This window comes from Takifugu flavidus, chromosome 16 (assembly GCF_003711565.1).
Source record: "Takifugu flavidus isolate HTHZ2018 chromosome 16, ASM371156v2, whole genome shotgun sequence".
NCBI classification, from domain to species: Eukaryota; Metazoa; Chordata; class Actinopteri; order Tetraodontiformes; family Tetraodontidae; genus Takifugu; species Takifugu flavidus.
In genome coordinates, this window is record NC_079535.1 from 8,226,745 (window position 1) to 8,252,614 (window position 25,870).

Below are 25,870 nucleotides of genomic sequence, written 5' to 3' on the forward strand. Positions count from 1 at the left end.
CGGTTGCTATTACTGTATTAATGAGTATTTTGCAAACATATTTATGAACTATGAATATGGGGCTGTTGTATGAATTAGTGGTGCCCCCTAGCGGCCACATCTGGCATAGGCTTTTTATCGATGCTGGGTTTGGCTTCAAGTTTCACCAAATAAAACATTTGAGATCGCCCCCTCCGACAAAGGTGCTTCACTCTCCCATAAAGACGAGCTTAAGACATGGACAGAAGGAATCTTTTTGGACTCATCAAGCAGACAATGTAAATATTCAGCCAGAAATAATTCAAACGGCACCAATCTTACAGCATTTTCGGCAGCAACAATTTCAGTGAGGAGGTGACACTATAACAGGGAAAAAAAGTAATTTATTTCAATATACATAGCATTTAAAACTATATAACATTGTTTAAATATTTCCCACAGCTCTTGCCATGTAAATATTCTTAATCTTTACAAAATAAGACAATAGAGTATCCTGCCCCTTTATTTACTGCATGACTCCTTTGTACATATATTAGCTTCATGCACCTTTTTCTTTATAAAAGAAAATATATATTCATGTTTGTGATCCTTGATGGAAACTCTCGTGTAGTCTGACGGAGGAATTTGACTATGTGATGCCTGAGCAGCTGCTGGAAGTCAGAGAAGAATGAGCGTGGCCCATCCACACCGTACAGATGAACTAATAAATATTAGCCATTGAAGGTTCTTTGTATGCTGCCGTTGCAATAAAAGCTGATTCAAGCTCACAAAGGTCACCTGGAAACAAAAACAGCAGTCCATCGATGTACCACTAGACTCAAGGACCAAACCTTAATTTCTGTTATATATTCAGAAACAACCTGTACATACAATCAAATTAACAAGAGGTGTCTTTAACCTGTGCAGGGCCATTGCAGATACTGTAGTAGCCTTGCATATTGCACGATATCATGAGGAAGGTAAATCATAGGACCAACATGAGCCTGTCTTTTGTGTAACGGCCCCTGTGAAGAGTTCTGGTTGAGAATAGACTGTCTGCATTGTGCAGATGAGGGCGCTCTCCACTGGAGGGCGCTCAAAACACAGCCAGCGATAAAATGAGAATCCCTTTTATCCATTTTTCAACACAGCACAGTCTTAAAGGAAAGCTAAACATGCTTTGGTTCCAGTAGTAAAAAAAAAATGCAGCTCATTGCCTTTAAAAGGTGAAAAGAACCCTGGAATGTAGACATCTTTAATGAAGCCTTTAACAATGGCACATTCACAGCCATGAGAAGCATGGATGCTCACCAAAAACAGCTTTCATTTTAGTTTTGCTCTGCATGAGCTGGTAGCCTGATGGAGACTGCTTTTACAGTTCCCATAAAAATAGCCTCTGCTTACTGAAGACATTGTAGTGTAGCTTTTTCTTTCTTTCTAGAATTATCCTTATTTACATGGTTATCATGACTTACATTCTTTTGAGTAATCCGAGTCCCGTGGGAGCTCTGGCACAAATAAAGGAAGCTCGCAAAAGCATAGGAAAATAGTTCAAAAATCCTTTCATTTACAGGTAAATAAATAATCATTGTTGCCCATTCTGTGTTTATGCTGCAAGCTGCTACAGAACATTTCTATTATTGCCCGTTTGTTCCTTCTTCCTGTTATCCGCTTCGGTCAGACACACAGTGTTTGAACCAGGGTTGCCTGGATGTTACAATCAAACACTCTGGTTCTCAGTGATCTCAATACTCTTTCCACAGAAAAGGAAACAGGTCCAGTCATCACTCATGGCTGAACCTCTTCCCTCTTCCCTTTTGCAATGGCCTTACATGGAAGTCTTGCTTAGCTGGTGCGATGACGGCTGTTATTTCACCATTAGCGGAGCGGTGCAGCGGTTGCATCGGACACAGTCCCGGAGCTGTCCAGTGCGTGGGCCGTGTGCTTCTCTTTGTGGTCAGATGCCGGCCTTGTCGGTGTAGAAGGGCGTGACGTGGAACATGTAGCAGTGCGTGCAAACTCTGACGGGTTTCATCTGACCGTATCTGGGCAAAGGAGCTGAATGAGAGGAGCAGCGAGAGCAAAAGATCTGAAACGACAAAGTACGCACATTATCCGCTCCCATATATACCATATATACTATAAATATGGGCTTGATTCTAAAGTCAAACGCACCTTCCCACAGCTTCTGCAGTGGTGCTTCCTGCGTATGACAGTGAAAGGAGCTTTGCAGGCGATGCAGGAGTTGCAGGCTTCATCGGGCACCCAATCTGGAGGATCTACAGAGCCAACAACAGTTAACACCACCAGGACCTGTCATCAGACACCATTCTGTCTGCTCCAAGGAAAATGAGCCTGTCACTCTAACGCTACTCTGGGAGGGTTGGGTGAGAGTAGTCTGACCTTCGAACTGCCCCTCCCGGGCCTTGGCTGCCACCTCTGATGAAGAAATGGCCTCCTGACAGAGGACGCAGTCCTCCAGCACCGCGCTGCGCAGGACAGGACCTGCTGAACACCAGGGGAACGCCATGAAAGACAGCGTTATGGTAACGGCAGCAGTGGCAATACAAGCTGCTGCTTTTATGGCCATCAAATTTCAAGTGGTCAGCATTTGGGCCCAGTTCCTCCTCCAGAACCCTGGCAGTCTGGATGCGGATGCGTTCTTACCTTTCTTTTGCTTGTCATTATCCGCCTGCTCAATCTTGGTCGCCATGACTTCGAACAGAGTCTTGAGGATGCTACGAAGGTCACTGGCGTAGTTGGTCTGGAGCTGATCGGCAACACCTGCAACGACCCGGAACACCTCGTGGCTGTTACAACGTGACGAAGGGGGAGGGATTATGACCTGGATGGGAAGGTCAGACCTGATATGCACACAAAGAGGCGGTGGATGAGGTCACTGCTGCTGTGGAAGCGTGAACGAATCTTGTTCCTGGCAGCCATCTTGGCGTTCTGCAGGGCTAGCTGGATCTCCTGATGGTCCAGGTCTTCTGATGATTCTGAGCTGGGGGTCAAACTGCTGACAGGACTAGAGGGAGCAAAGCACAAAAAGTGTGCAACGTTCACCACTCCATTGCAGATTTACCTTCCGATATCTCGATTGAACTGATACAAAAATGGAGGATAAAAAAACAGGCAAATACACTCTATACACTCTCAAATACACACAAATACATATTTCCACATCTACAACCATTAAATATTGCCAATAAATCTAAATGTACAGTACATTAACATTGCACTTATAGTCTCATGGCTCTTAAATTCATCTCAAAAACACTGCAAGAGAAGAAGCAATCTCAACAGACAGTAAATAAACACCGAAAAAGAAAGAATGACAATACCCTGCCGTGATTGATTGTTACCTTGGGGTGTATGCACTGCTTGACAGACTACATGTGGTGACCGACACACTCTCACAGTCACTACCTGACAGTGAGCTGAGGGGAGAACTCTGAAAACTAGACACAACCACAGACTGCAATCGTTAGAGACGGGCAAAGAAAAAGGGAAGCCAGAAGAAACAAAATACACATGGAAAGAAAAATGCAAAACAAGTTTCAGCAGACTCATTCAAAATAACATATATGATATAAGAGAGGATGTACCGCATCAGCAAATACGCCCCCCCCCCTCCCCCCAAAAAAAATTATGTTTGAAATGGTTTTAAACTCACCTCCTCCTGTTGTCCTTCAGCTCTCTTGCTCCTGATTTGTCACTCTCCTTGTTCTGCTGATGACCCTCACTGGCCTGCTGCCTCTTTTCAGGCCCGTGCTGGTGGTTGCACGGGGACAGCCCCCCCTCTATGCTGGAGCCACCATCCAGAGTATGATGCCCCCACCCTGGAGCCACCACCAGGCACTTCTCACAGAAATGGAAGCTTGACTCCTCTTCCAGGTCCTCTGTCGAGCAGCGGGAAGAGGGAGGAGTCAACTGGGACAGGTCGCCCTTACCATGAGGCTCGTGACCTCGTGGAGGCTGCCAACAAGCAGAAGCCTGGATGACACTGCTTGGCACTGCGGTTTTACACGATGGGTCTAATCCCAGGGCGATGCCTAAACCGGGTCCCGCTGGCTCCGCGTTGACGGCGTCCTCGTGACCGTCGTCGCAGCTTCCGCAGCAGACGCAGGAGTTGAGCAGGCACTGCGTGGCCACCAGGGGGCCGCAGGGCTCGATCTCAGAGTGAGACCTCAGCTTGTCCACGGCCCGCTCGGTCAAGCTGGGCGAATGGGGGTTGAAAATCACCGTGGCTGACAGTTTCATCCCCCCCATGCGGTGGGCGATGACCTCAGCGGTTTCAGACACCGTCCCCTCCAGGCCCGTTTCCCATCCATTGGTGTAGGACAGAGGTTCTGTGCCTGGGGCAGAAGTGCTAGGGTGGTATTTCGCATTAGAAACGTGCGCGTTCTGGCTGCGAGGCTGAGGGCATGGCTGCTCCGACTGTGGCTCAGGGTACCAACCGTTCCTGGTAGAGTCTGGCCACAGCGCGGGTTTTTCCTGCGTGGGATGAGCAGGATTTAGTGCTTTGGACGGATAGGCGACCACGCTGCTGGCCTCTCTTGAGGCACAGGTGACAGCATCTCCTGCTGCATCCACGTCATCCATAAGAAAGACTCTATCCTCTTCCTCGAGGCAGATCTCTGTCCGTCCCCGGCCCACCACGAGCCTGCGGGGAGAGGCGTCGGTGCTGGAAGCCCCACTGGATCCTGCTACTTCTCTTCTGTGTGGATGGCGTGCTGGGGACTGAAGCTGACTAGGCGGCGACAGCAGGTTGGACATCTCATCTCCCACACGGTACACCATCATGTTGAGCTGCTCCAATTCTTCTTCGTCATACTGCATGGAACAAGCCAACTCGGCCTCCTCTGCCTCCTCACACACCAGGCCCTGCTCCGGCTCCTCCTCCCCCCTCCTGTTTTCCACATCTTCCCATCCCATCTCCACCTCTGCAGGCTGCTTCTCCTCACTGGGACAGACAAACACGGCCAGATGCTCCTGCTCTGCCTCCTGTTCTATGTTGGTGATGACATGAGTGGGGCTGCAGGATGAGGGATTCTCTTGGACTGGAGCAGTTGAATTGGTGGCCAGTCCCTGGTCTGTGGAAAACTCCCCATCCTGAGAGATACACAGGTTCCTCTCCAGAGTTATTAACTCCTCCTCAGTCAGGGTCTGCAGCAAGTCTCTGTCAAACATTTGAGAACATGACAACAGAGAATTAAACAACCTGGACAGAGATGACACAATGCTCCTACTCCACATTCAGAAATTCTACCTGATTTTTTTCAGTAAAGTGCGAAATGGTCGGAAGAGTTCAGACATGTCCTCTGATTTTTGTTCAAGGTTGAGAGGTCCTTCCGGGTACACAACCAGCCCACTGAAAAGGGGTTTACAATTCTGTGAGATGGCAGCTGGGACAAAAACGCAACTACGAAGACAGAAGGACGGAGTCAACGAGTCCCACTCACCAAACGATGGCTAATCTGGGTATTGTAAACATAAGGCCGGGTTCGTAGTCATCTATCATGTCCTGTGTGAGGTAGCCCAGCTTCAGGGCCCTGAGAGGGAAGCACAAGGGAACCAACCGAAACACTTTCATGTGACGCTTAGATTCCAGTTCAAGCCAGCAGAACTCCAAAAGTTGGAACTGTTTAAAAAACGTGTTTCTTAACTCACCTCTCCACAGTCTCACAGAAAAGTACAATCACCTCCTGCTGCACATAGTATTCTCTGGGAGACTTTACAGGCACCATGGCTGACACATAACTGGCAACAGAAGAGAAGCAAGGCAAGGACATTCGCAACAGTTTCAGAAGAATGAAAAAAAGAGATCCTGGCAAGCTCAACCAAACAAATCCTTGAATGTGGACTGTGTTGATAGAGCTGCCAAAAGCGTCTGCCCCCCCCCAACTTACCTGAGTTCAAACTCGGCAAAAAGGCTGTCAAAATGTCGCAGTGCATCCCTCATACGATCTGTGTATAAGTTGAGGTCTCTAAGGGCCTGGTCTCTGGTGATGTTCCGCACCTCCTCCAGGCTTCGTGTTAGGTCCTTAGCCAGGGGCCTCATGGCTATACTCTCAATCTCTCTGTTCATGATGATGGAGCCTGCAGCCAAACACTACACAGGAAGATTCGTGTGGTAAACTCAAAAAATTAGACTGAAGCACGGAGCCAAATAATTAAGAATTATTTTAAAACGTTGGGTTTGTGCAAGGTTCTCTTGCATGCTGATGTTTGAGGGTGATACACTACCTCAGCCCCGAACCACAGCTGCCCGGCCAAGTTGTCATGACGAATCTCTTCGGGGAATTTGACAGAGAAATCCCTGTTGGCCCGGTCGTTGGGGATACATTCATCCATGATTTGAGTGATAATGTTTAAGACATTGTCCTGTGGAGTGACGAAAGATAAAATAGTGTCAGCGAGTCTCTTCCTGAAGAGAATTCCATTCTTTGATTATTCATTCCTGGTCCATAGTTCTCTTTTACCAAGAAGGAAGTTGCACCTTTAAAAAAAACAACTGATGAGGAAGTAAAACGAAAACAATTTCAGTACCATGAAAATGTTACAGCTTTCACTACCTTAATTAAAAACACTGAACTATATAATAATAATGTGTGAAAACGGCATGCCGCACACAGCAAGAGCTAATCAAGAGCGTGTGTGCTGCTGGCGTGTACAACAAGCATAACAATGACTTGAAATTAGCCTTTCATTGCTGCAGCTGCACCGTGCACTGTAATCTTGTCAGTCACAGCACAGTCTCTCACCCCAAAGACAGAGGGATTCAAAAGCTCTGCCAGCAGGGGGCGCTAATTTGCCATCTCATCATTAAAAGGAAGAAAATACGACCTATGAAAGTCACATGACCTGACACCATGGTGATCAGGAAAACAAAGCAAACTTGTTTAGCATTCCTTTTACAGCGCTAAACTGTTTCATGGTGTTTTCCAGCCTTATAATCCTACTCCAGAGAGCTGTAAACAAGGGCCCATATTAGCAGTCACCCAAGAGAAACTTTATATTTCACTTGCACTTGTTATCTTTTCTTAGACCCTTGGACCCAGGGGATAGTTTTTCCACTTAATTTATTCTGCTTAGCCCTGAGGTGGTCTGATGCTGAAGACATTTCTCTCTGCAGGTACACACGCTGACTTCAGAGCGTCTGTACTTGCTAGATAACAAAATGTGTAAAACTTGATCACAAAAAATGCTAATGGGGAATATCAATAGTTAAAAAACATAAACAATGTGGTAGAAAGTGGGGCAGATCAGCAGAGAAAGGGAAAAATGACAGACAGACAACAGTCGGGGATCAGCTGATGACCTTATTAATCGGCGCTCCCAGTGTGAGGAGGCAGCTGTGAAAGTGACGGTGGGGGCAAAAGCACATTGAGCTAAACGGCATCATATTCCTCCCCACCTCCGGCTCTCTCAGCAGGGTGAAGCAGGGTGCAGCCATCATTTATACACACTCACACCTGCAGCGCTCCTCTCGTTTCCACCAACAGAACCTTTCCCAACATTAATCACAACTCCCCTCCCCAGTAAAGGTGCTGTTACTGTCATTTCCAACCAAAACACACAGAAAAGCCTCACAAGGCAGGAAGCTACAATAAAGGACCAAACCAAACCCAACTGGGTCTCTATATACGAGAGATTGGGAGAAAATTATGCTTTTTTGGCTCCACCTCAAATTTAAAAACTTGGAAACTTAGACGGATAGAAATGGATTCGCAACCTTAAATATCAAGATGTACAGAAAAGGTCTGGATTTTTCCCTCAGTCCCTTCAGCTAAGAGCACATTAGAAAGTGATCTTTTAATGGACAGTACAGCAGGAAGGGGGGGGCAACCTGACTCCATTCAAAGACTATTTTCATCCATTATTAATAATAAATGAATGAAACATCGACGGTGATCCAACTGAACCAAACTGTAATTCCAGTGAAAGGAAACTGACCTGACAGGAGCGGAACTGGTTGACCAGCAGCGTGCATCTCTGAGGGTCCTTCCTGCCGTCGAGGCTGTCCAGCTCAGTGGCCACCTGATTCAGCTCTTCGTCGGCGTAGTAGAACTGAGCCAGGAGCTGAGGGTCTGTCCTCTGCGCAGACACAAAGACACACAGCAAACTGGACAGTTAACATATATAACAGGGACAGCAGAAACGTCTCTCCAGCACTACAGAATCTCCTCGAAACCTCCATCCTTAGGGGATTTATTCATCAATTCCATCTGCAGAATGTAATAAGTGAACTGATCGATACAGAGTGGACAAAGCGCAACATAACTATGCCGTGTTTTAACAATGGGTCCAATTAGTTAGAGGAGCAGGAGCTGTGCTCCCTCATTAGCCCGGGCTCTGCTCACTATGCTGGTGGAATGCAGTTGGTGAACGGTTTAGCTTTGCACGAGCAGCAAAACACTCCCTGCAGCCTGCGGAAAACAGGCCGACTCATGACCATGTCAGCGTTCAGCCAGGAACACCGTGGAGGCCACCAGTCACGCCCCAGAACGCCAAAAATATGGGTATGCAACAACCAGCAGGGAAGAAGTATACAGGACAATCAGGTCAACAAACACAACCACTTTACATATCCTTGTGAGGCCCCCGGTTGACCAAAGGGTTGGCGTTCACACCTGCGTGGACGTGCATCCCAGCAGGGACGCAGCGGGAGTGCAGGAGTCTGCAAGGACAGCATGACTGTGCAGATCGGGGGGAGGCGGAGCCAGACGGGATCGTCCTCCAGCCGTGCATCGACTGTCTGCGAGATGTTTTCCTAAAACCCGAACCGAATGCCGGTATTTACCGAAACCTCTCCCAGGATGTTTTCCCTTAGGTTTGCAGCGTTTCCTGTTGCGTGATGCTCCTCCCGTGCGTCCTCACATCTCTCTCGGAATAAATATGATACACGCCGCTCCTCACTCTCTCTCTCTCATCAATAATGAAACAAACAGCGAGGAGAAAACAGATAGAACCTGCAGCACGTCTGCTTGTCACATCACTGTTCTGAGGGGCAAAATCTATTGTTCTGAGGGAGGAAACTGGAAGCAACCTTCAACACTTGGACAAAATTCTGTTCGGTGATAAATTAACCACATTGTCTGTCATTCCTGATGCACTTTTCAGGTCTTTGAATGCATTTTTATGAATGAAACTGCTGGAAAGGTTGGAAACGCAGTGCAGCACCAGAGAAGACTGCAGCTTTTGCTTCAATAGCAGATAACTGGAGATAGTCTTTATGTCACCAATCAAGGTTGACCTGGACTTTAGACACACGCGCGGTTGAGACTGAGGCCGATTCAGACGTCATGAGGACCAAACGGGAAGCCCCTTTGTTCTAATGCAGCAACAACTCAGCACAGAGAACATTATACAGGCTCAGATTTGAGACCCACGCCGTATGTGCAGCCTTTTCTCGCGACATTCTTCAGACCAGAGGGAGCATTCCGGCCGCACAGAAAAGTCCCACACATGCAGAATTTACTTCAGAAGGGAAGCAGCACTGGAGCTGCCTGGACTACAGCTTCAGCCTTCAGCTTAGATAAAATATTAACTGTGAGAAGACACAAACAGGTCGTTATTTCATTTACTGAGACGGTAGCAGGAGCGGGCTGGAATTAGTTCAGACGTCAGCGCAGCTATGAAGCAAATTAAGGCTTCTACTGCAGAGTTAAAGCAAACTATATCATTAAATGATAATATTTACCACTTTGGCCACTGCTATAACAGACAGTTAAATGAGCTGGTGACAGCACCTGGCAACTACAGAACAGATTATGCGTGGTTCTAAAATAATACGGCGAGCGTGCGGACATCTGTGAGTCTGTGAGTTGTGTCATGGATGCCAGCGACATCTCTGGCCTGCATCGGTGAGGAGATGATTCAGAGGCATCAGGTCTTGTCCCCTGTGGTACGCCACTCTCCTGTTGTACTGCTGCTGCCCCGCTTGTCCTTTGGGATGACTCAAACCCAGCGCAACCACAAACCCGTCATTACACAGGCAGAGTAACAATTCCGCCGAGGTGGCCCCCCCTCCCAGGACTTTAGGATGACTCGGTAAAGCTTCTCTCTGTGTTGAGTGGTGAATGAACATCACCAGGTGGCGACTCTTTATGAATCACGCTGCTGGTGTCCGGAGCACCGCACTTCGGTCTGGTTTAAGCTGCCAATTTCGCAAAGGACGAAGAAATTCAGACGAATTCTTCCTGAATTGTCACAGCAGTGAGCAAAAGAGCCAATGGCGTCCTTTAATCAGGGTCTGACGACGAGTATTTCCACACCAAACGGCTAAAGTTGTATCTACGGCAGAATGTCGACTTAACTCCGCTCAATGCCGTCAGAGTGGTCGGCCCATCTGGACGGATGGCGTAATCTGCCTCCTCTGACACGACTGCGCTAATCTAGCATTCAGATGAACCTATAACCTGTGCATGAGGCTGACGCATGACGGAGGTGACAAGAGGGGAGGCGGGAGATTAAAGAGGCCAAGGACACTACAGACAGGTCTCCACCACATGAAGCACAGCCCCATTTATTTCCTTTTCCTGTTCTGTGCACAGTCGTGGCTAACAGCCCACACGGCGCAGCTGTCCTCAATCATCCATACTGTGCAGAGCAAACGGGTCCATTCAAACACCAAGTTTAGCTGCTCTCTGTCACAATGACAAACACCAAGCTCAATATTATTGTGCAAGTGAGGCTGTATGTGAAAGATACAGTATTAGTCATATCATTGTATGAATAACACGTATGTGCTACATTTAAGCTCAATGTTTGTTTCATCTCCCAGATCTTTGGTCCATCGCCACCTTTTGTGGATTACTTTTAAGAAAATGTAAACACATTTAGTTTGAAGTCTCTTTTAAATGAAGCCATCCTCTAATGACTCTACTTTTATCACATGGTTTGTTTGCATTAAAAACTAGAGGATGGGAAAGAAGTATGCATATATTAAATTCTGTTTCAATTAAGAAATTCCGTTTGAACACAAGGCAGAATATCAATGTTGGAAAGAAAAATGAAATAACCCTGGTTGCATCCAGTAAGAGGAATCACTTGAGCTGCTGAAGAGCGGCATCCTCTCATCTAATCTGCTGCCAAGAGTAAATAAGGCCCAAATATAATCCCCAAAACACAGGCCTACTGTTCTCCTCCTCCTCTCCTTTGCATTACCCCCGATGAGATGTGTCTGTCTCCCCTAATAAACTTCAGCCATGGACAGAAGGCCCCTTACATGCGTGAACACTACTTTACTGTGAATTATCTTGTTACCGTATTCAAACGAGAAACAAGGTCCATAAATCGACTGCGACCTCCGCGCTCCAACAGTTTTCTGTGCTTTAATTTTGTCTCTTACCAACACACCTATTTCCCAACCCCGCAATGCATTTCCAGAGGCCGTCCATCACCCAGCGGCCGGCCCGTCTTCATCAGCACTTGGGTCAGCTCTGTAAATCCCAGCAGCTGACACCAAATCAATGACTGCGGGGCCGGTGGGTAAGCAGAACGGGACACCCACTAAACACTCCACAAATGGGGCGAAAACACAAAGCTGGCCGCTGCGGCGCAGTTTATTGTTCTGCAGGAAGTCCAGAGCAATAATCCAGAGCTCTGAAGAATGTATTTTTCTTTAGAGAGATGAGAAAGTAGAAGCATGAGGCTCTGATCCCGAACAGAAGTGTTCTGAGGCGTGTGAATTAGTGAAGAGAAATTAGGTCCTGAGATTTAAGGGAAAGAAATATGGCGGCTCATTAAATAATTGGGTTACGAGTGCTGCGAAGAGCGTTAAAATTGTGTTTACAGTTCTGCCAGTTCCACTAGAAACCTCACACACGTCAGTGTAGACACAGACGTGCAGCGCTGAGGGGAAAACAATGTTTCTGTTTTGCTCAAACTCAGTCTGGTGCACCACCAACACACTTAAGTCTGACCTCTCGGGCAGAGCAGCTCTAAAGTTTAAACCATCACTTAACAGTGCACGAATGCACAAATATTCTCCAGGCAAGACAGAAAAAGAGAGTCCAATTTGTTGCATTTTTCTGAGGTTGTGTGTGATTAAAGCCATCAGAATCACACAGGGAGACGGCCTCACCGCTCCAGTCTTATCTATTGGGCGCGATGATGAGGACGACGAGCTGCCATCTTGACAAACTGTCCCGTGGGTAGAGGTGGGGGCATGAAAGGCAAATTAGTCGCATCCTGTAGATGGAGGTGAAAGCCCGTTTGACAGATGAGGCGACGTGGAGCTGAAGGTCAGCTCCTGAATGCTTGATAGAATAACAAACCAGAGACTAACAGAGGGAGCGCGGGGGTATATCCTCCTGACATCTCTCTCGGTCCCTGGCACCTTCAGCCACTCTCCAAGTTTGATGATGGGGGGGGGGCTGACTGGCATTCAGGCAGATGACACCATGACCCACTCACACCCCGAAGACACAGGTGCAGGGACGCAACCGGAGGGACTCAAGCGACTGGACGAGTGCATAAAGGTGACTGAAACTTGCCTGAAAACCTGTGATCGGTGATGCGCTTCAGACCCGTCAGACGTTCCTGACTGGACTGGAGCACATCATCCCCATCGTCCGATGTGGTTTTAATCGAGGCGTGTGAATCTTCGCCGCTGCGGGTCGACCGCTACCATCAAAAACTTAATAAGAACGGGACGAAGGAAACCAGCAACGACCCCTTTAACAGTCGCGGATAAAGAGATTACGCAGAAGAGAATCCAAAGAGCGGCACTGGAAATACCAAAAACTCTATTCTAGTAGTGGGAACGTACTAAAATAAGACTTCTGCTAACTCCAGGGGAATGCAGTTGATAAATAAATAAGAGCAGACTATCTGGCACGTAACTACGAAGGTCTGGCTCTGACGGTTTTTCAGATTTTAGTCACCACAGAAACATTTTACCTGCTTTCTAAAAGAGCAACGACTTATACGTGCAGCGTTTTTCCATAAATGCCGCCCTTTTATGCCAACGGGCATAATGACACGGGCTTTTACCGCTCTCTCTTCGCGTTCTTTAAAGCAGAAGTGATCATTTAAAAGCCACAGCAAAGTATGTATCATTCCCCTAATTCCCACCGTGGCTGTGAATTGACAGAAAAGAAGCTGATGCATTATCTCGGCACTTTAACGTCCGGGGTCTGTCATGAACACGATGATACACTTATCTGGGAAAGCGCGGCGTCAGCAAACGTGGTCAAACGGAGGTGGAATGACGCAGGTGAGCGCGTGGGCTTCAGAGCAGGTGGGTCCCTGACATAGCTGAGGCCGAACAACAATCGCTGTTACAGATATGATGCTCACGGAAATAAGGCCGACATGTAAAAAGTAAAATTCACCAAGGAAACATAAACGGCACGAAAAGAGCACATCTCACCACAGCCACCAACTTGCTCAAAAAGGTTGCCTGCAGTCCGAGGTCGGCTTTTACACTGAAGAAACCCGACAAATTTAGACTAAAATGTCTAGGAAGAATAATGTGCATCCTTGCATCCCAGTTTCAATCGAATATTACCTCCATTTTCTCTATTAATATTTAACTTACAATAAGTGGATACTGGCAATCGTAACAAGTTTATGAGCCCTTAACTGCTGTAAACCCAACAATATCCCAACATCTAAGAGTTTGAATTACCCAGACGTTGACCACTAAAGAACAACAAGTTTGCATCACTTATACGCCATTTGCCAATTACGCCAAAGAATAAAAACTCATTTTCTAAACAAATTGAATCACATCCTGCAGAGAGCAAATATGAAACTATTCCAGTGAAAATGTGGGCGAGGGTGCTTTGTTTATTGTGATGATGGTCTTATGGATATCAAATAACAGAAATCAAACCCAGTCCAAGTCATTAAAACCATGATTGTATATCAAAACAACGACAAATGTGGGTTGGTTTAGTAATTTTACTGGTTATAGGTGTAAATGTGGAGGATTTTAGGTCAACGCTGCCTTCTCAGTAGACAGGTTTAGTTGTCTTCCTTTGTCTTTGGAGCTCCAGTGTTGGGCATGTTTGTCAAATATGGGTTGTTATTCATCAACACGGGGTGTAGTCAGTCATTTGTCTACTTCTTTACAACAATATACAGTCCAGGAAATTGTTAAATTACTCCAGAAAATAACCACTGCTATTGATTAACTAGGTATCTGAAAACAACACACATTTTTATAGTAAATACTAATCAAAACATTTTTCTCTATACAACTGTATGTCATGTGCTCACGTTTTGGGGGTTTAAAAGAGTCATATTGTTAAAAATAAATAAATAAACCATTCATTAGGATTTACTACTTAAATATGTTACTTTAAATTAAAAAGGAAAATGTTACATGTGGCCGGAACAATACCCAAAGCTTGGTAAAAAATGACAATCCGGATGAGTGAGTTTAATAATGTGTAATAATCCCAAAAGATCAGCAGCAACAATAACAAAGGGAGAGGTGCTCTTGGAGCGGCGCTAGCAGATGTGTGACAGTGGATGAAATAATCAGGCTAATGAGCCAAATGTTGGGTTAGCCACCAGAAACCTGGGGATAAGGCACGGCTGGCGGCAGCACCGGCGGTGTCTGCACCCGTCAGGACTTACCTTGGGTTTGTACAGCCACTTTCGAAAGCGATTCATCGTTATCTGGCCACCTTCCTTTGTCACCAAGCCCTCCTCTCCTCTGCCGTACCTGAGGCTGGCACTCTCCGCGGCGGGCTTGCTAAGCTAGCTAGCGCTGCTCGGTTCCAGGACGAAAAATGTTCTTAACACTGTCTGTCTTTAGTGTGCCGGCGCGGTGCTAGAAGAATGTCGTCCGACACGAAGAGTTGCGTCCATCTTCGCAGAAACAAGAGGCTGGCCGCACGACTCCCCGACGTCCGATCGCTTCCCTGGTCCCAACGCTACAGGCGCACGGAGGAGCGACGGATCGGCTGTTTCCTGCCCGTCACTGGCCGCGGTCACGTTGACAACATCACCTCCCACTTTCCCAGGAAGTGTCGCCTTCAGGTGCTGCTCGTTATTGCCGCTTTCCTCGGGGTCTGCAGGCAAGCGTTCCAGAAATTTAGTGTTCAACTATAAAATGACCAATATAAATTTACTAAACTTATGCTTTTTTTTTTTTTTTTATCACAAATGGGCTTGTAACCAAAAGGTTGCTTATACAATGTATTCAAAATAACACCAAATAAAAATAAAATACTGATAGTTTTGATTACATTTTTAACCAATCTTTTCTTGGTAATTTAGAACGTAAAATACGTCTGACATTTTGGTCATGATAGACAACAGACATCTTCTCCATGTGAGAGGATTTATAGGACTTTCTATGCGGGATACCGAATTTGATTCAGCTCCACAAAGTATCATCTCATTAGTTACAACATAATTGCGATATTTCACAAGGACTATTCTACAGAAACCAAATTAGATAATCTGTGATGTAACATTACGCCCATTTATGCCTTAATGATTTTCCCGCTAACCACTCAAAACTTGAAAAGAAATTAGTCACCCTTCCGAGTAACTACTGCTGGTCAGTGATGAATAAAATGTGATTTGCGCATGATGGATATGTCATCTTCTTTGCAGTATATATTTCAGACCTATTTAACAATTCCAACCGCTCATGAATGTAACACATGTCTAGCACTGACGTCACTGTATGTCGCGTCATAATTATTGTTTTGCCAGCCAACAAAGCGCGAGGATGTCGCACTGGTTTAAAACCCCCAGTGCTGATTAAAGTAAGGCAAACAAATTTCTACTGGTGGATTAAATATTGTTTTTATTTATTTAAAAAAAAAACAGCAATTAACGCGTCCGAAGCCGTGTGTTTACGCTGTCGTGTTGCTAGGCAACGACTTGACGCATCTGGTCTGTTGACAGAAACGGGAACTTATCTTTTTTTAATTTAATTTCTTTCTCGTATTAAATATAGAACGCGTGCCTGTGTCGGAACATGAATGATGTGTAAAGTGCAACGCTGCAGGATTTCCTCGAGAACCGTTTTTGCTCTGCAGCGATCTGCAAGTCAATATAAGATGGCACCAAGTTATGAATCCCTTGTCAAGGAGGCCATTGTGCTCATAGATCTTTTCAACGGCAGCGCACAGTGTTTGGATGCTTTCATTGAAGATGTTTCAAAGGATCTACAGGTAGTAATCCCAGCTCGGCTCGATCCTTTTCGGGGCTTTTGTTGATCTATTTCTGTTTCAGAAAATGGATGCGTCGCACAAGAACTTCATACTGGATGTTGTGTCCGGATGTGTGGAACATAAGAAGTTACTGGATCCAGTTATCAAAGTCTTTTACGCTCAGATTGCAAAGCACATATCTAGAAGAGATTGCAGCCAGTTTGTCAGTGAGTTTACAATTATTCACCTTCTAAACATGTGATAATAATTGACCATTAAACAACCGCTCCAATCCATAGCGTTGCTGTGATGGTGTAATGTTTTCCAGTTATTTGTTACCTTCTCACATTTGCACTGGATGACCTTGGACTCCGGAATTTCAGCAACATTGTTAAATCGTTGGATATTAAAAAGATGCAATTAGTAAGACACATGCATTTTTTTCATAATGATCTACTATAAAGAATCTAACACATAATTAACTACATTGTTGTTTTAGAAATACAATGTTATTAATAGGACTGTGGCTGATTTGGGGTATAGTTCCTGGTTTTCTTCTTCACAAACCTGACAACAGCGATACAGGAAGAGTGGAGTATGATTTACGATGCTGCCTTTGTGGAAACACAATGGATTCTCCCTTTGCTAAGGTGAAATTAGTTCAGCTCCGATGGTGTCGCGGTGAAAATTGCTCCTCAGGCCCAAATTGAAATACGGATGTCTGTTGAACCTTTAGGTGGCGCCCTGAGATTGATCTTCTCATTGGCCAGCTGGCCGTCATGTCATCCGGGAATCAGATGAAGAAAGCTCCGGTGAAAACCACTGAGCCAAAAGAATTCTCTCTCACCAAACCAAAACCTGCAGCTGTACCGGTTCCTGAGCTCATTCCGCTGCAGGAAAAATGCAAACCGGTAGGTTTATGGGCTAAAAACGGTGTATTTACATCAAGAGGATCGATGCAGACCATTCAAAGGGGGATCGTTTTATAGGTGCCAGTTAGCACCTATCAGCCTCCAAAGGAGATGCAGAAGATAGAGGAGATTAAAAAAAAGAACCAGCAAAGAACAAAGGTACTTTTGTGTTGTATCACAGCAAAACAAATCACCGTATGGTTAAAGCACAAAAATAGATGTGAAATATGTTACATAAAAGCAAAAAAACACACTCAAAACACAAAAAGAGATGTTAAATGTGGACTCTTAAAAGCAACTGATACAAGCAGTTATATTTATTATGTCAGTGTAATCGCATTTCTGCGTTCCCCCTAAATTCCGTGATTCTTTCACAGGAGCTGCTCATCGAGGCAAATATGAATCAATTCTCATGTGTAAAGCCACAAAAGTCCAAACACACAGAGGTAAGGATGAGTTTTGTTTGCATGGATTTTCACATTCACCTCATTGATTCCCGTATGAGTTGTCTAAGTAGATGTTCTGTTCTGGTTAGTATGTCCAAACAGTACTGACATTTAGAGAAGTATTTCAGAACCAGGTCACCTTCCTGACACTCATTTTGTTGCAGGACATGATGACTCAGATTCAGACGGACCTTGACGCAAAACTCAAGTTCAACTCATTCCATGCATCTGGACTTCCTCCAAGCAATAAGGTGAAACTTGTCAGTGACTGATCCTTTTAGTAAGAACAGGAATATACAGTGTACACCCCTCTGTTTTTTGTGGCATCATTTTCGGGGCCCTGGTTTTACTTGCAGATGTCCCCGGTCTCTGTTATTGCTCCTGCAGCCGTTCAATCACATAAATGTGGAGGTTTAAAAAACACACGAAAAAAAGACCTGAATGGTGTGTCCACACATGCTTAATCTCCAATAACAAATCTAACAAAATCAAAGAATCTTTGACCTTTGAAAGATCAAAGGGGCTTTAATTGAAATTGTCACTGTTTTGCAATGTATTTGCATTGTTTGCCAACTACCCATAATGCTCAGCAACCATGGAAACAAAACCAAAACCCAACAAGGTGGGACACTCCAATCTCAATTTCTGTGGGATTGCTTTATTCAAAGCCTGTTTTTTTCTCCTTATTAGGCGATGGGAAAGCCCGTCAAGCTAAACAGCACGGCCATCCTGCGGCAGAAGACGTTGCATGACCGCAGGGCCGAGGAGGAGCTCCAACGGTGACGGGCATTTATTTATTTATTTATATAACCACACACGTGGTCAAACAAGCCGAGCTGAATGATCTGTATCTATGACGCAGAATGCAGAAATTAGTGGAAGGTGGGCATGAGCTGTCCCCTTACCTGCAATGGCAGAGGGACATGCGTGAGCAGGACCTCCAGGAGGAGCTGGCCATGATCGGCCGCAGACACCTGGAGGGACGCATAAGCCACGAAGAAGCGGCCGCCGCGCGCGTGCACGTGGTGGAACGCAACCAGAAGACTGCTCAGTTGACAAAAGAAGAGGTTTGTCTTTAACTTGCATGAGCCAACTCGACAGTGTGGTTTAAAAATATAACCGCAATGCAACGAGGACCCCCACCCCCACCCCCACCCCTGCTGTTCTGGAATGTATGTGTGTATGCACAGATGTGCTTTATCTGTCTTATAGACGGCTGAACTAATGAAGAAATACGCGGAGCAACGGCTGCAGGAGGAAAAAGGAATGAGGGAGTTGGTGCAACAAGTTGCAGACGGACACAAGAACTCAAAGTTAGCGAAAGAAAAACTCCACAAGTTCAAGCAAGACATCGGTAACCTGGCACCCCCCCCCCCCTTCCATATCCTGACATATGAGTGTCCGTCCCTTTCATCAAGGCCGTCTCTATAATTTGACAGTGAGAGAATTTTCCAAGCAAAACCAAGAGCTCCTTCGTCAGGCGCTGGAGGAGGCACAGGCAGACCTCCTCAAGAAATTTGAAATCATCCGAGAAGCCCGCACCCGCCCCCGCAATTTGCCCCCCTGCGACAGAGGAAACCATTTGGACGAGGCGCAGGTAAACCAGGAAACAGTTCGGTGGTCTCTCTCCCTCCAAAAGGAGCAGCAGCAGAAGGAGCAGCAGGAGCTGCTGGAGCGGGTTCGCTCTTTACGAAAGGAGAAGCAGCAGAAGGAGCAGCAGCTGCAGGACGCCATGGAAACCATCGAGCTCCACAGGAAAGTGAGCGCCAAAGCCGCCGCCATCAGGTTAGCCAATGTTGCCCGCGCTGGAGCAAAGACATACGTGTGTCCTCTCGCCCTTTGTTGACCGTCTACACACAACACAGGAAAGAAGAAGAACAGAAACGCCAGCTGGCTATACGGCAGAGAGCCGCCGAGGATGAAACGAATCTGGCTCTGCGGAGAAAGTTGGAAGAGAACCGGAAAGAACGCGAAAGACTGAAGCAGAGTCAAACCGCGAAGGCCCAGGACACAAGCAAGCCTGCTGCTTTCAAGGTCACCACTGGACAAGTAGGAAATCTTAAGCAAAAGACTTCTGTCGGTAACTGTTGGCGTTCTTCCTGACTTCTCTCTGTCCTTTTTGCCAGAAACTTGTGAGCCAGAAATCCTGGGAGGAAATGGAGAAGAGGCTCGAGGGTTACATCGAGAGACTTGAAAAACGTCAATTGTTCAATCTTTAAATCGGCCAAGATGCGGAAAAGCCCTGTACAGATGTAGTGAGCTTATGTGCAGCCGTTCATTTACTGAGAATGGAAGGAATTGTGACAGATTAAAAGAAAAAAATATCTCTTTCAAAAAAAGTCCCCAGCTGATGTCAACAGGATCATAAATATTTTACATCTTTTGAAGAAAGTCTAAAAATGGAGGTATTGTTCATGCGCGTGTGATTCCAAACTGTTTCCATGTGATCTCTTAAAGTGGAACTGCCTGAAATAAAAAAAAATAAGGTTGTTTTTTGTGTTGCACCATAATGTAAGAGTGTAAAAGTTAAATGTGTAGAGCTCAGGACTGACATCAAGTCTGCCACAGAGGGGCTGCAGACGTACCCCAAAACCTCCTATTAATGCGTGTAATTTAATAGTTGTTTGGAATTGCATAGCAAAATTATAATAATAAATAAACTTTATCTTTGCAAGGCTGTTGCTGACATTTCAAGTCCTACTAAGAGTACTTGATTTCACATGGGCGACAGCGCCCCCTGTGGCCGTTCGTGTTAAAGCAGGCTTGTCTAAAACCAGCTCGTTTGTTCTGAGCTTTCTCCTCTAAAGCAGAATCACATGATGTGCATTTTGTCATATGATACTGATAAGTGGAGCGGTCCCAGAGCGAGTGGGAGTCTCTGGCGATTTTAAAAAGCACGCTAGGTCGTCCACTTGACAGGGATGAGATGTTTTGATTTGATATTATTCAGCGCTCATGTTTGATAATAGCTGGAGGATGGACTGTCGGGGAATATTACCTGTGGTGTTCGCTGCTTGTTGCATCGGTGAGTTCAGACACCTCTGGGGAAATAAGGAGTGTAAAGTGCTTCTCTTCTCGCCTCTTCTCTATACAAAACTGGGGTATTTCTTAAAGTATGGGTAAGTATTGAAGTGTGTGCAAATGCGGTGGAAATCATAAGTAAGTAAAGGCTTATTGACGTTTCAATGGAAGCCAAATTCAACCTTTCTTTTTGTCATTCTAAAAGTTCGTCAACACAGAGTAAATTCACCAGGGGAACCTCGTGATGTTCGCTTTTGATAATTTAATTTCATGAGGAAGATGGCAGAAATCAAGTAAGCAGCAGTGGAGGCACATGGCCGATGTGATTACCGCCACAATATGGTCTCTGTTGTGCTGATATGCTCGAGCATGTTGCAAAATAACGCTGGATTGCGCATGTGATTGGCTCGGTTAAGGTGTTTGACAGATGAATATATGTGTGTGTTTGTGGTTTGGTTTGGTGTCAGTATTTGCAGGGAATCAGCTAAAGTGTCTTCGAGTACAAAAATATGTGGCCCTGAGTGTGATTTTGTGGAAGTGGAGACCAAATCATCCCATCTGTGCCGTCCGGAGACGCAGCACTGTTCACTTTTCTCAACACTTGTATCTCTCTCATCTTGTGCCTGTCAACAAAAGCAAGACTAGGATTAAATCTACGACACAAATGCCAGTCACATGGGTGATTCTGCTTGTAATAAATCATTTTAAGGCAGTAACCGATAAAGCTGATAGACAGAAGTGAAAGTGTTGCTGGGACCTGCCCACAGATGGAGTCCAGCCCCCGAAAACAGCCATTATTGTGTTTTCTTTGCGTTTTCTTGACGTCCTTTGTCACATCTCTTAGCAGAAATGAGACGTGAATCATCCGATGTTTTTTTTTTACAGGCATGTCACTGAGTCAGACCACACCAACGCCCGCTGTGACCAGCACCACTCCCTCTGTAAATGTGACCACTCTGACTGTGACTCCCATGATTCTCAGCAGCACAACCCCGGGCTGCACCGCACTCAACACTTCCACTTGTGAGTCCTGCGCTCCAGGGTTCCTGTACGACAACAGTAAGCCCAGCGGTCCCCTCGCCGCGTTCTTGCATTTTTGGATGGCGAGCTGCCGTGTCCTGCTGAGCTGGAAACGCCAAAGTTTATGGTCTTTATTTCCCTGCAGACACCCTCATGTGTTCATGCTGTTCTGTCCCTGGGCAGTGTCTATTTCCTGGAGCGTGCCTGCCGTGCACCAAAGGCTTTTATCAGCCCCTATCCGGACAACAACAGTGTTGGCCCTGCAACCGCGGCTACTACACAAAGTACACACACTGTGCACAGCTAGTTACTGGTGATAGTGGCGCCTGTTTTGTCTCCTTCACTGGAATAACTGTGCTTACAGTATCACTGGGAGTCCTTTATGCAACCCCTGCCCGGCTGGTTCCTTCAACAACAACACCGGAGCAGACAGTTGCACAAGTTGCTCACCAGGTGTGTTTGTGTAACGGCGATAACCAGAACCCTTCCGGTCCGCTTTACTCACCTCATTTCTCGTCTGCTGCCCTCAGGTTTCCATTCCTCCCATCAGAGTTCCACCTCTTGTGCGCCGTGCGCGCTGGGAAGCTTCTGCAAGTAAGTTAGCCGCAGCCCGAAAGGCGCAGTTTGTGACGAGGACTCGGGAATTAGCAGGGAATGTCCTCCGTCCGACATCACATGCTTTCATGGCGGTGCTTGCCAGCAGAGCGGCAGCCACGGATTCATCAGCAGGTCACATCGAATGCCATCAGGATTATACGTGTTCCGCTTGGTGCAGCTAATTTGATCGGACACTGCAGATAAAACCTGGTACTCTGAGAAAAATCCTTCTACCAAGCAGTGTCCCTCCTGTCCCACAGCTCTTCCGGTTGTGCTCAGTGCCAGACGTGTCCCGGAGGAGCGGAAGCTCTGCAAACTGCTGCTATAGGCTGCACGCCGTGTCGGCCAGGTCAGCCTCGACGTGTCTAATTACAATAAATAGGGGTCACCGACTGGCAACGGTGACGGTGATATCTGGCTTTGAACAGGTATGCACAAGCCCCCCCATCAGACTCTGTGTCAAATCTGCAGCAGCGGTTTCTTCCAGATCCACTGGGGCCAGGAAAACTGCAACGTGTGCCCGGAGAATCACTACTGCCCTGTGAGAGCCCTGCCCAACCAGACAAAAGGAATCTGTGTGTCTTAGGAAAAGGTCTTTCGTGTGTTTCGTAACAAGCGCTGTTGTCCCCTCAGAGTCCTGACGTAAGTCCCATTCAGTGTCCCGGTGATGCGTTCTGTCCAGAAGGCAGTCTGGCCCCCAGCTACTGCATGGAGACCTTCTTCCGTAAAGCAGGGGACACTTGTGAATTTGCTCCTGTCACTATTGCTCTTTTAGTGATTGGAGGTGGGGGTAAGTGATGGAATATATCTTTTTTTTTTTTTTTTAATTCTTGCCCTGGTGTGAAAATGTTAACCATAACTTTGACTCCAGTGTGTGGAGCAGCTTGCATTTGTTACGGTTCGTAGTTTATTTAAGACATTTATCTGTTTCCTAAGCGTAACAGTGCTTCAATTTTCCAGCCCTAAATAGACATGAGGGAAGAAGGGAGGAAGTATGTAGCGTATCATTAGATGAAGCCCAGAAAAAAAGCATTCTCCCGGCTTGATTTTGCCATGATGTTTTTGTTGTTTTTTTTTAGACTGTTTAATAAAGCGTAAAGAAGCTTTTTTTTTGCCCAGCACAATAAACTGAAATGCATCCAATTGTTATTGTAAATCTTAATTTGTTAATTTGCTGAATATTAGTTGTATGATCAACTGAAAGTGTGAATGTGGTTTTTGCCTTTATACCTTAAATAAATTGTATATAACAGTGACGGTTTGGCTGCAGATGCTCACAAAAGCTTTCCCCTCTCTTTTAAGTGGCCCTGCTCTTCATCATTTTAGTGGTGCTACGACGCCGGAGAGACACCGACAGCGAGCTGAGTGTAGCCCGAGCGCCACTGTTACACAAAGAGCGTCCTCAGGGTCGATACTATGGCATCCCCTGTGACGCAGAGCCTGTATATGCTGGCTGGTAAAACTGGATATATGTTTTCAAAGACGGTTGAGCTAATCGGAGCGGAGTAAATGCGATTTGGAGAGCGTTTTGACAGTGCGCCGGTTTATCAGTGTAAACTGATCTAAGGTGGAAATCAAGGCTGTTGCTGCAGTGTAACTCTGTTGCAGGTGCTTCAGTTTAAGATGAACATTATGAGAGGTGTGTTGATGGAACTATTAGGTATAAAATGCCTGTTTTTACAGCACTAAAGGATTTTATTTGCACTTGTGTGTCAGACTTGTGGTTACACATTATATCATGTTGCCTCCACAGTGGAGGCAGAGATGTGGAAATTGTGCTTGCTACTTTTTTCTTTAATACAATTGTTTGTCTTCTCAGTGTTTTCACACTGGCTTTTTTTAAAAAAAAAAAAACTTACTTGTATGTTATAATTTAAATTAAAAAAAAATCATTTTACTTGTTTTCGCCTTTTTTTTTTAAAATGGCAGTTACTATGGTTTGAACATATTTTAATGTAAATCATTCCACCACAAACATATATCGATACTGTGAGATTAGCTGAACTAAAGAAAAAAGAGAAGTCACCATTACATGTCTGGGGTCAGTTTCCACAGATGTGATCAATTCTTTCCACATTGTGTAACACACTGTAACTAATGGCAACTAAATATGTTTGAGTGTGACAACCATGATCTTAAAGACATTTCTTCATGCCACATACCTTCAGTCTTCAGAATTTATAACCGAAGACGCTCTCCACAACGATTCCAGAAATCTGTTTGAGATAAGTTTTGTAATTTAAATTATTTAAGATCCAGATTTCTTCCCAGTTCACATTTAGGAGTTCTTGCACTATTATCGGTGCATGAATCCCTCTGTAAAGCAGGTGGAAATTAAAATAAAAATATACTTGTAATGCAAAATATCCTATTATAATGACGTCATGATATTTGGACATTCATTATAATATTTAGAATGCACATGTCGACGTACAGTCACTAGGTGGCAGTACTCTTCGCCTTTCCTGAAATGCGAGAGATGAATTTTGTCCTAACTGCATTCCGTACATGTCCTATCGAAGGCAAAAATGGCGGCCGCCCTGGTAAAAAGGGTATCTGGTGTGTACCTTCATCTTGACATTCACATTTTCCTTCCACGTTCACATTTGAGAACATTCACTGTGTATTATTTTGTGAGGAATTGTGCGTGTGCGCAGCGGGTTTCTTTGAAGCTAATCTGTTAGCTAAACGTGTCAGCTTGTTGCGTCCTTAGCCTGCTTTCATTCGTTATTCTCTCCGACAGGGCTGCTGAGGCCTCTCTCCGTGTCTCTGTGTACCAGGACGCCACAGATCTGTCAGCTCTCCGGCCTTATTAAACCACCGATTCTCCACAATTCTGCGTTTTCTGTCCGAGCTCCTCTGCGGGCTACAGTATATCAGGCGCCGCGGTATAACATCTTGCAACGGTAATATATTTTCCCTGATGGCTCATGTGTGATGGAGTCACACATAGACTATACATGGGATGTTTACGAAGAGATCAGCTCACAACATTACCTTGTCACGAAGTCCTGTGTGAATTTGGATGCCCCCCTGCTGATTCCTCGCCAACATCAGTTTTAAGAACCCCAAAGATTTGCACAAACCAAGTAATGAATAAAACCCCTGCATTCAACCCATCCTTTTCACACAAGGACTGAACACAGCAATGGAACTAGAAGCTAGCCACAGTACACTTTTTATCAATCACCGACATATGTTTGATGGTTAAATACTCGGAGGCAAAAAAAATGTATGATTTGGGAGCTTATTGTGTCCGCTCTGCTGAACTGTTGCAGCCTGTCAGCACTTTGTCCTCATGCGACTCCCCAGTCATGCAGAAACCTGACGTACTACAGCGTGAAGAAGGGCAAGAGGAAGACTGTAAAGGCAGTGACGGAGCGGTTTATGAGGTTACACTGTGGCCTTTGGATCAGACGCAAGGTACATGACTTTTATAGTCCCGTTAAAAGCAACGTTTCAGTGCTGACTTATTATTCTCTGGTTCAAACAGGCCGGATACAAAAAGAAACTGTGGAAGAAGAAACCTGCCAGGCGAAAGCGGCTGAGGGAGCACGTGTTCTGTAACAAAACGCAGAGCAAGCTTTTTAACAAAATGACAACCTCCTTTTGGAAAAGGAGGAACTGGTTCGTTAATGATCCGTACCTGAAGTACCACAATCGGGTCAACCTGAAAGTGTAAATCGTTCGTTCATTCATGCGGCGACAAATTGCTGAGTAAAGGAAGAGAATAAAAGAATCACATTGTCAGTCCCAAATGGCTGTTTTTCCTTTTTATATCATTGAGATA

The 25,870-nt window shown here is 45.6% G+C and overlaps 4 protein-coding genes across 7 annotated transcripts; 3 read left to right on the forward strand and 1 right to left on the reverse strand.

The window, feature by feature from the left end:
* Window positions 1–342: 342 nt before the first annotated feature.
* On the reverse strand, window positions 343–14,920 carry zfyve28 (zinc finger, FYVE domain containing 28). Of its 3 annotated transcripts, none has more exons than XM_057011964.1 (14): window positions 14,554–14,920; window positions 7,918–8,058; window positions 6,208–6,345; window positions 5,871–6,073; window positions 5,632–5,721; window positions 5,424–5,513; window positions 5,231–5,332; window positions 3,635–5,140; window positions 3,324–3,419; window positions 2,823–2,986; window positions 2,626–2,742; window positions 2,362–2,463; window positions 2,134–2,237; window positions 343–2,047 (listed from the first exon to the last, which is right to left on the reverse strand). In XM_057011964.1, the coding sequence occupies exons 1-14, from the start codon at window positions 14,587–14,589 to the stop codon at window positions 1,916–1,918; spliced, it is 3,021 nt and encodes a 1,006-aa protein (XP_056867944.1). In that variant the 5' UTR covers window positions 14,590–14,920; the 3' UTR covers window positions 343–1,915. The 3 variants fall into 3 exon arrangements, with proteins under 3 accessions (XP_056867944.1, XP_056867943.1, XP_056867945.1); XM_057011963.1 differs by having other exon boundaries at window positions 2,362–2,466; XM_057011965.1 differs by lacking the exon at window positions 3,324–3,419 and having other exon boundaries at window positions 2,362–2,466.
* Window positions 14,921–15,586: 666 nt separating this feature from the next.
* cfap99 (cilia and flagella associated protein 99) lies at window positions 15,587–20,136 on the forward strand. 2 transcript variants are annotated; one of them, XM_057011969.1, is made up of 15 exons: window positions 15,587–15,695; window positions 15,890–16,106; window positions 16,168–16,312; window positions 16,414–16,508; window positions 16,629–16,735; window positions 16,822–16,996; window positions 17,075–17,155; window positions 17,374–17,442; window positions 17,607–17,693; window positions 18,133–18,221; window positions 18,305–18,509; window positions 18,655–18,796; window positions 18,882–19,227; window positions 19,308–19,491; window positions 19,569–20,136. In XM_057011969.1, the coding sequence occupies exons 2-15, from the start codon at window positions 15,915–15,917 to the stop codon at window positions 19,659–19,661; spliced, it is 2,010 nt and encodes a 669-aa protein (XP_056867949.1). In that variant the 5' UTR covers window positions 15,587–15,695; window positions 15,890–15,914; the 3' UTR covers window positions 19,662–20,136. The 2 variants fall into 2 exon arrangements, with proteins under 2 accessions (XP_056867949.1, XP_056867948.1); XM_057011968.1 differs by having other exon boundaries at window positions 15,604–16,106.
* Window positions 20,137–20,261: 125 nt separating this feature from the next.
* On the forward strand, window positions 20,262–24,239 carry si:dkey-21a6.5 (laminin subunit beta-4). Its single transcript, XM_057011971.1, has 9 exons — window positions 20,262–20,467; window positions 21,349–21,522; window positions 21,629–21,767; window positions 21,848–21,936; window positions 22,014–22,077; window positions 22,341–22,429; window positions 22,509–22,621; window positions 22,714–22,870; window positions 23,383–24,239. The coding sequence occupies exons 1-9, from the start codon at window positions 20,398–20,400 to the stop codon at window positions 23,538–23,540; spliced, it is 1,053 nt and encodes a 350-aa protein (XP_056867951.1). The 5' UTR covers window positions 20,262–20,397; the 3' UTR covers window positions 23,541–24,239.
* Window positions 24,240–24,508: 269 nt separating this feature from the next.
* On the forward strand, window positions 24,509–25,838 carry mrpl35 (mitochondrial ribosomal protein L35). Its single transcript, XM_057011974.1, has 4 exons — window positions 24,509–24,639; window positions 24,824–24,986; window positions 25,359–25,503; window positions 25,574–25,838. The coding sequence occupies exons 1-4, from the start codon at window positions 24,609–24,611 to the stop codon at window positions 25,760–25,762; spliced, it is 528 nt and encodes a 175-aa protein (XP_056867954.1). The 5' UTR covers window positions 24,509–24,608; the 3' UTR covers window positions 25,763–25,838.
* Window positions 25,839–25,870: the final 32 nt, after the last annotated feature.

Bases quoted from the DNA above. Each gene is read 5' to 3' on its own strand.
- si:dkey-21a6.5 (XM_057011971.1), top strand. From the start codon at position 20,398: ATGTTTGATAATAGCTGGAGGATGGACTGTCGGGGAATATTACCTGTG. The intron at 21,768-21,847 runs GTACACACACTG...CTGTGCTTACAG, and splicing joins AACCGCGGCTACTACACAAA to TATCACTGGGAGTCCTTTAT. The intron at 22,078-22,340 runs GTAAGTTAGCCG...CCTGTCCCACAG, and splicing joins GCGCTGGGAAGCTTCTGCAA to CTCTTCCGGTTGTGCTCAGT.
- cfap99 (XM_057011969.1), top strand. From the start codon at position 15,915: ATGATGTGTAAAGTGCAACGCTGCAGGATTTCCTCGAGAACCGTTTTT. The intron at 16,107-16,167 runs GTAGTAATCCCA...TTTCTGTTTCAG, and splicing joins ATGTTTCAAAGGATCTACAG to AAAATGGATGCGTCGCACAA. The intron at 16,313-16,413 runs GTGAGTTTACAA...AATGTTTTCCAG, and splicing joins AGATTGCAGCCAGTTTGTCA to TTATTTGTTACCTTCTCACA.
- zfyve28 (XM_057011963.1), bottom strand. From the start codon at position 14,589: ATGAATCGCTTTCGAAAGTGGCTGTACAAACCCAAG. The intron at 6,074-6,207 runs GTAGTGTATCAC...CTTCCTGTGTAG, and splicing joins AGCTGTGGTTCGGGGCTGAG to TGTTTGGCTGCAGGCTCCAT. The intron at 2,048-2,133 runs GTGCGTTTGACT...TTGTCGTTTCAG, and splicing joins ACTGCAGAAGCTGTGGGAAG to ATCTTTTGCTCTCGCTGCTC.
- mrpl35 (XM_057011974.1), top strand. From the start codon at position 24,609: ATGGCGGCCGCCCTGGTAAAAAGGGTATCTG. The intron at 24,640-24,823 runs GTGTGTACCTTC...TCTCTCCGACAG, and splicing joins CCTGGTAAAAAGGGTATCTG to GGCTGCTGAGGCCTCTCTCC. The intron at 25,504-25,573 runs GTACATGACTTT...TGGTTCAAACAG, and splicing joins GCCTTTGGATCAGACGCAAG to GCCGGATACAAAAAGAAACT.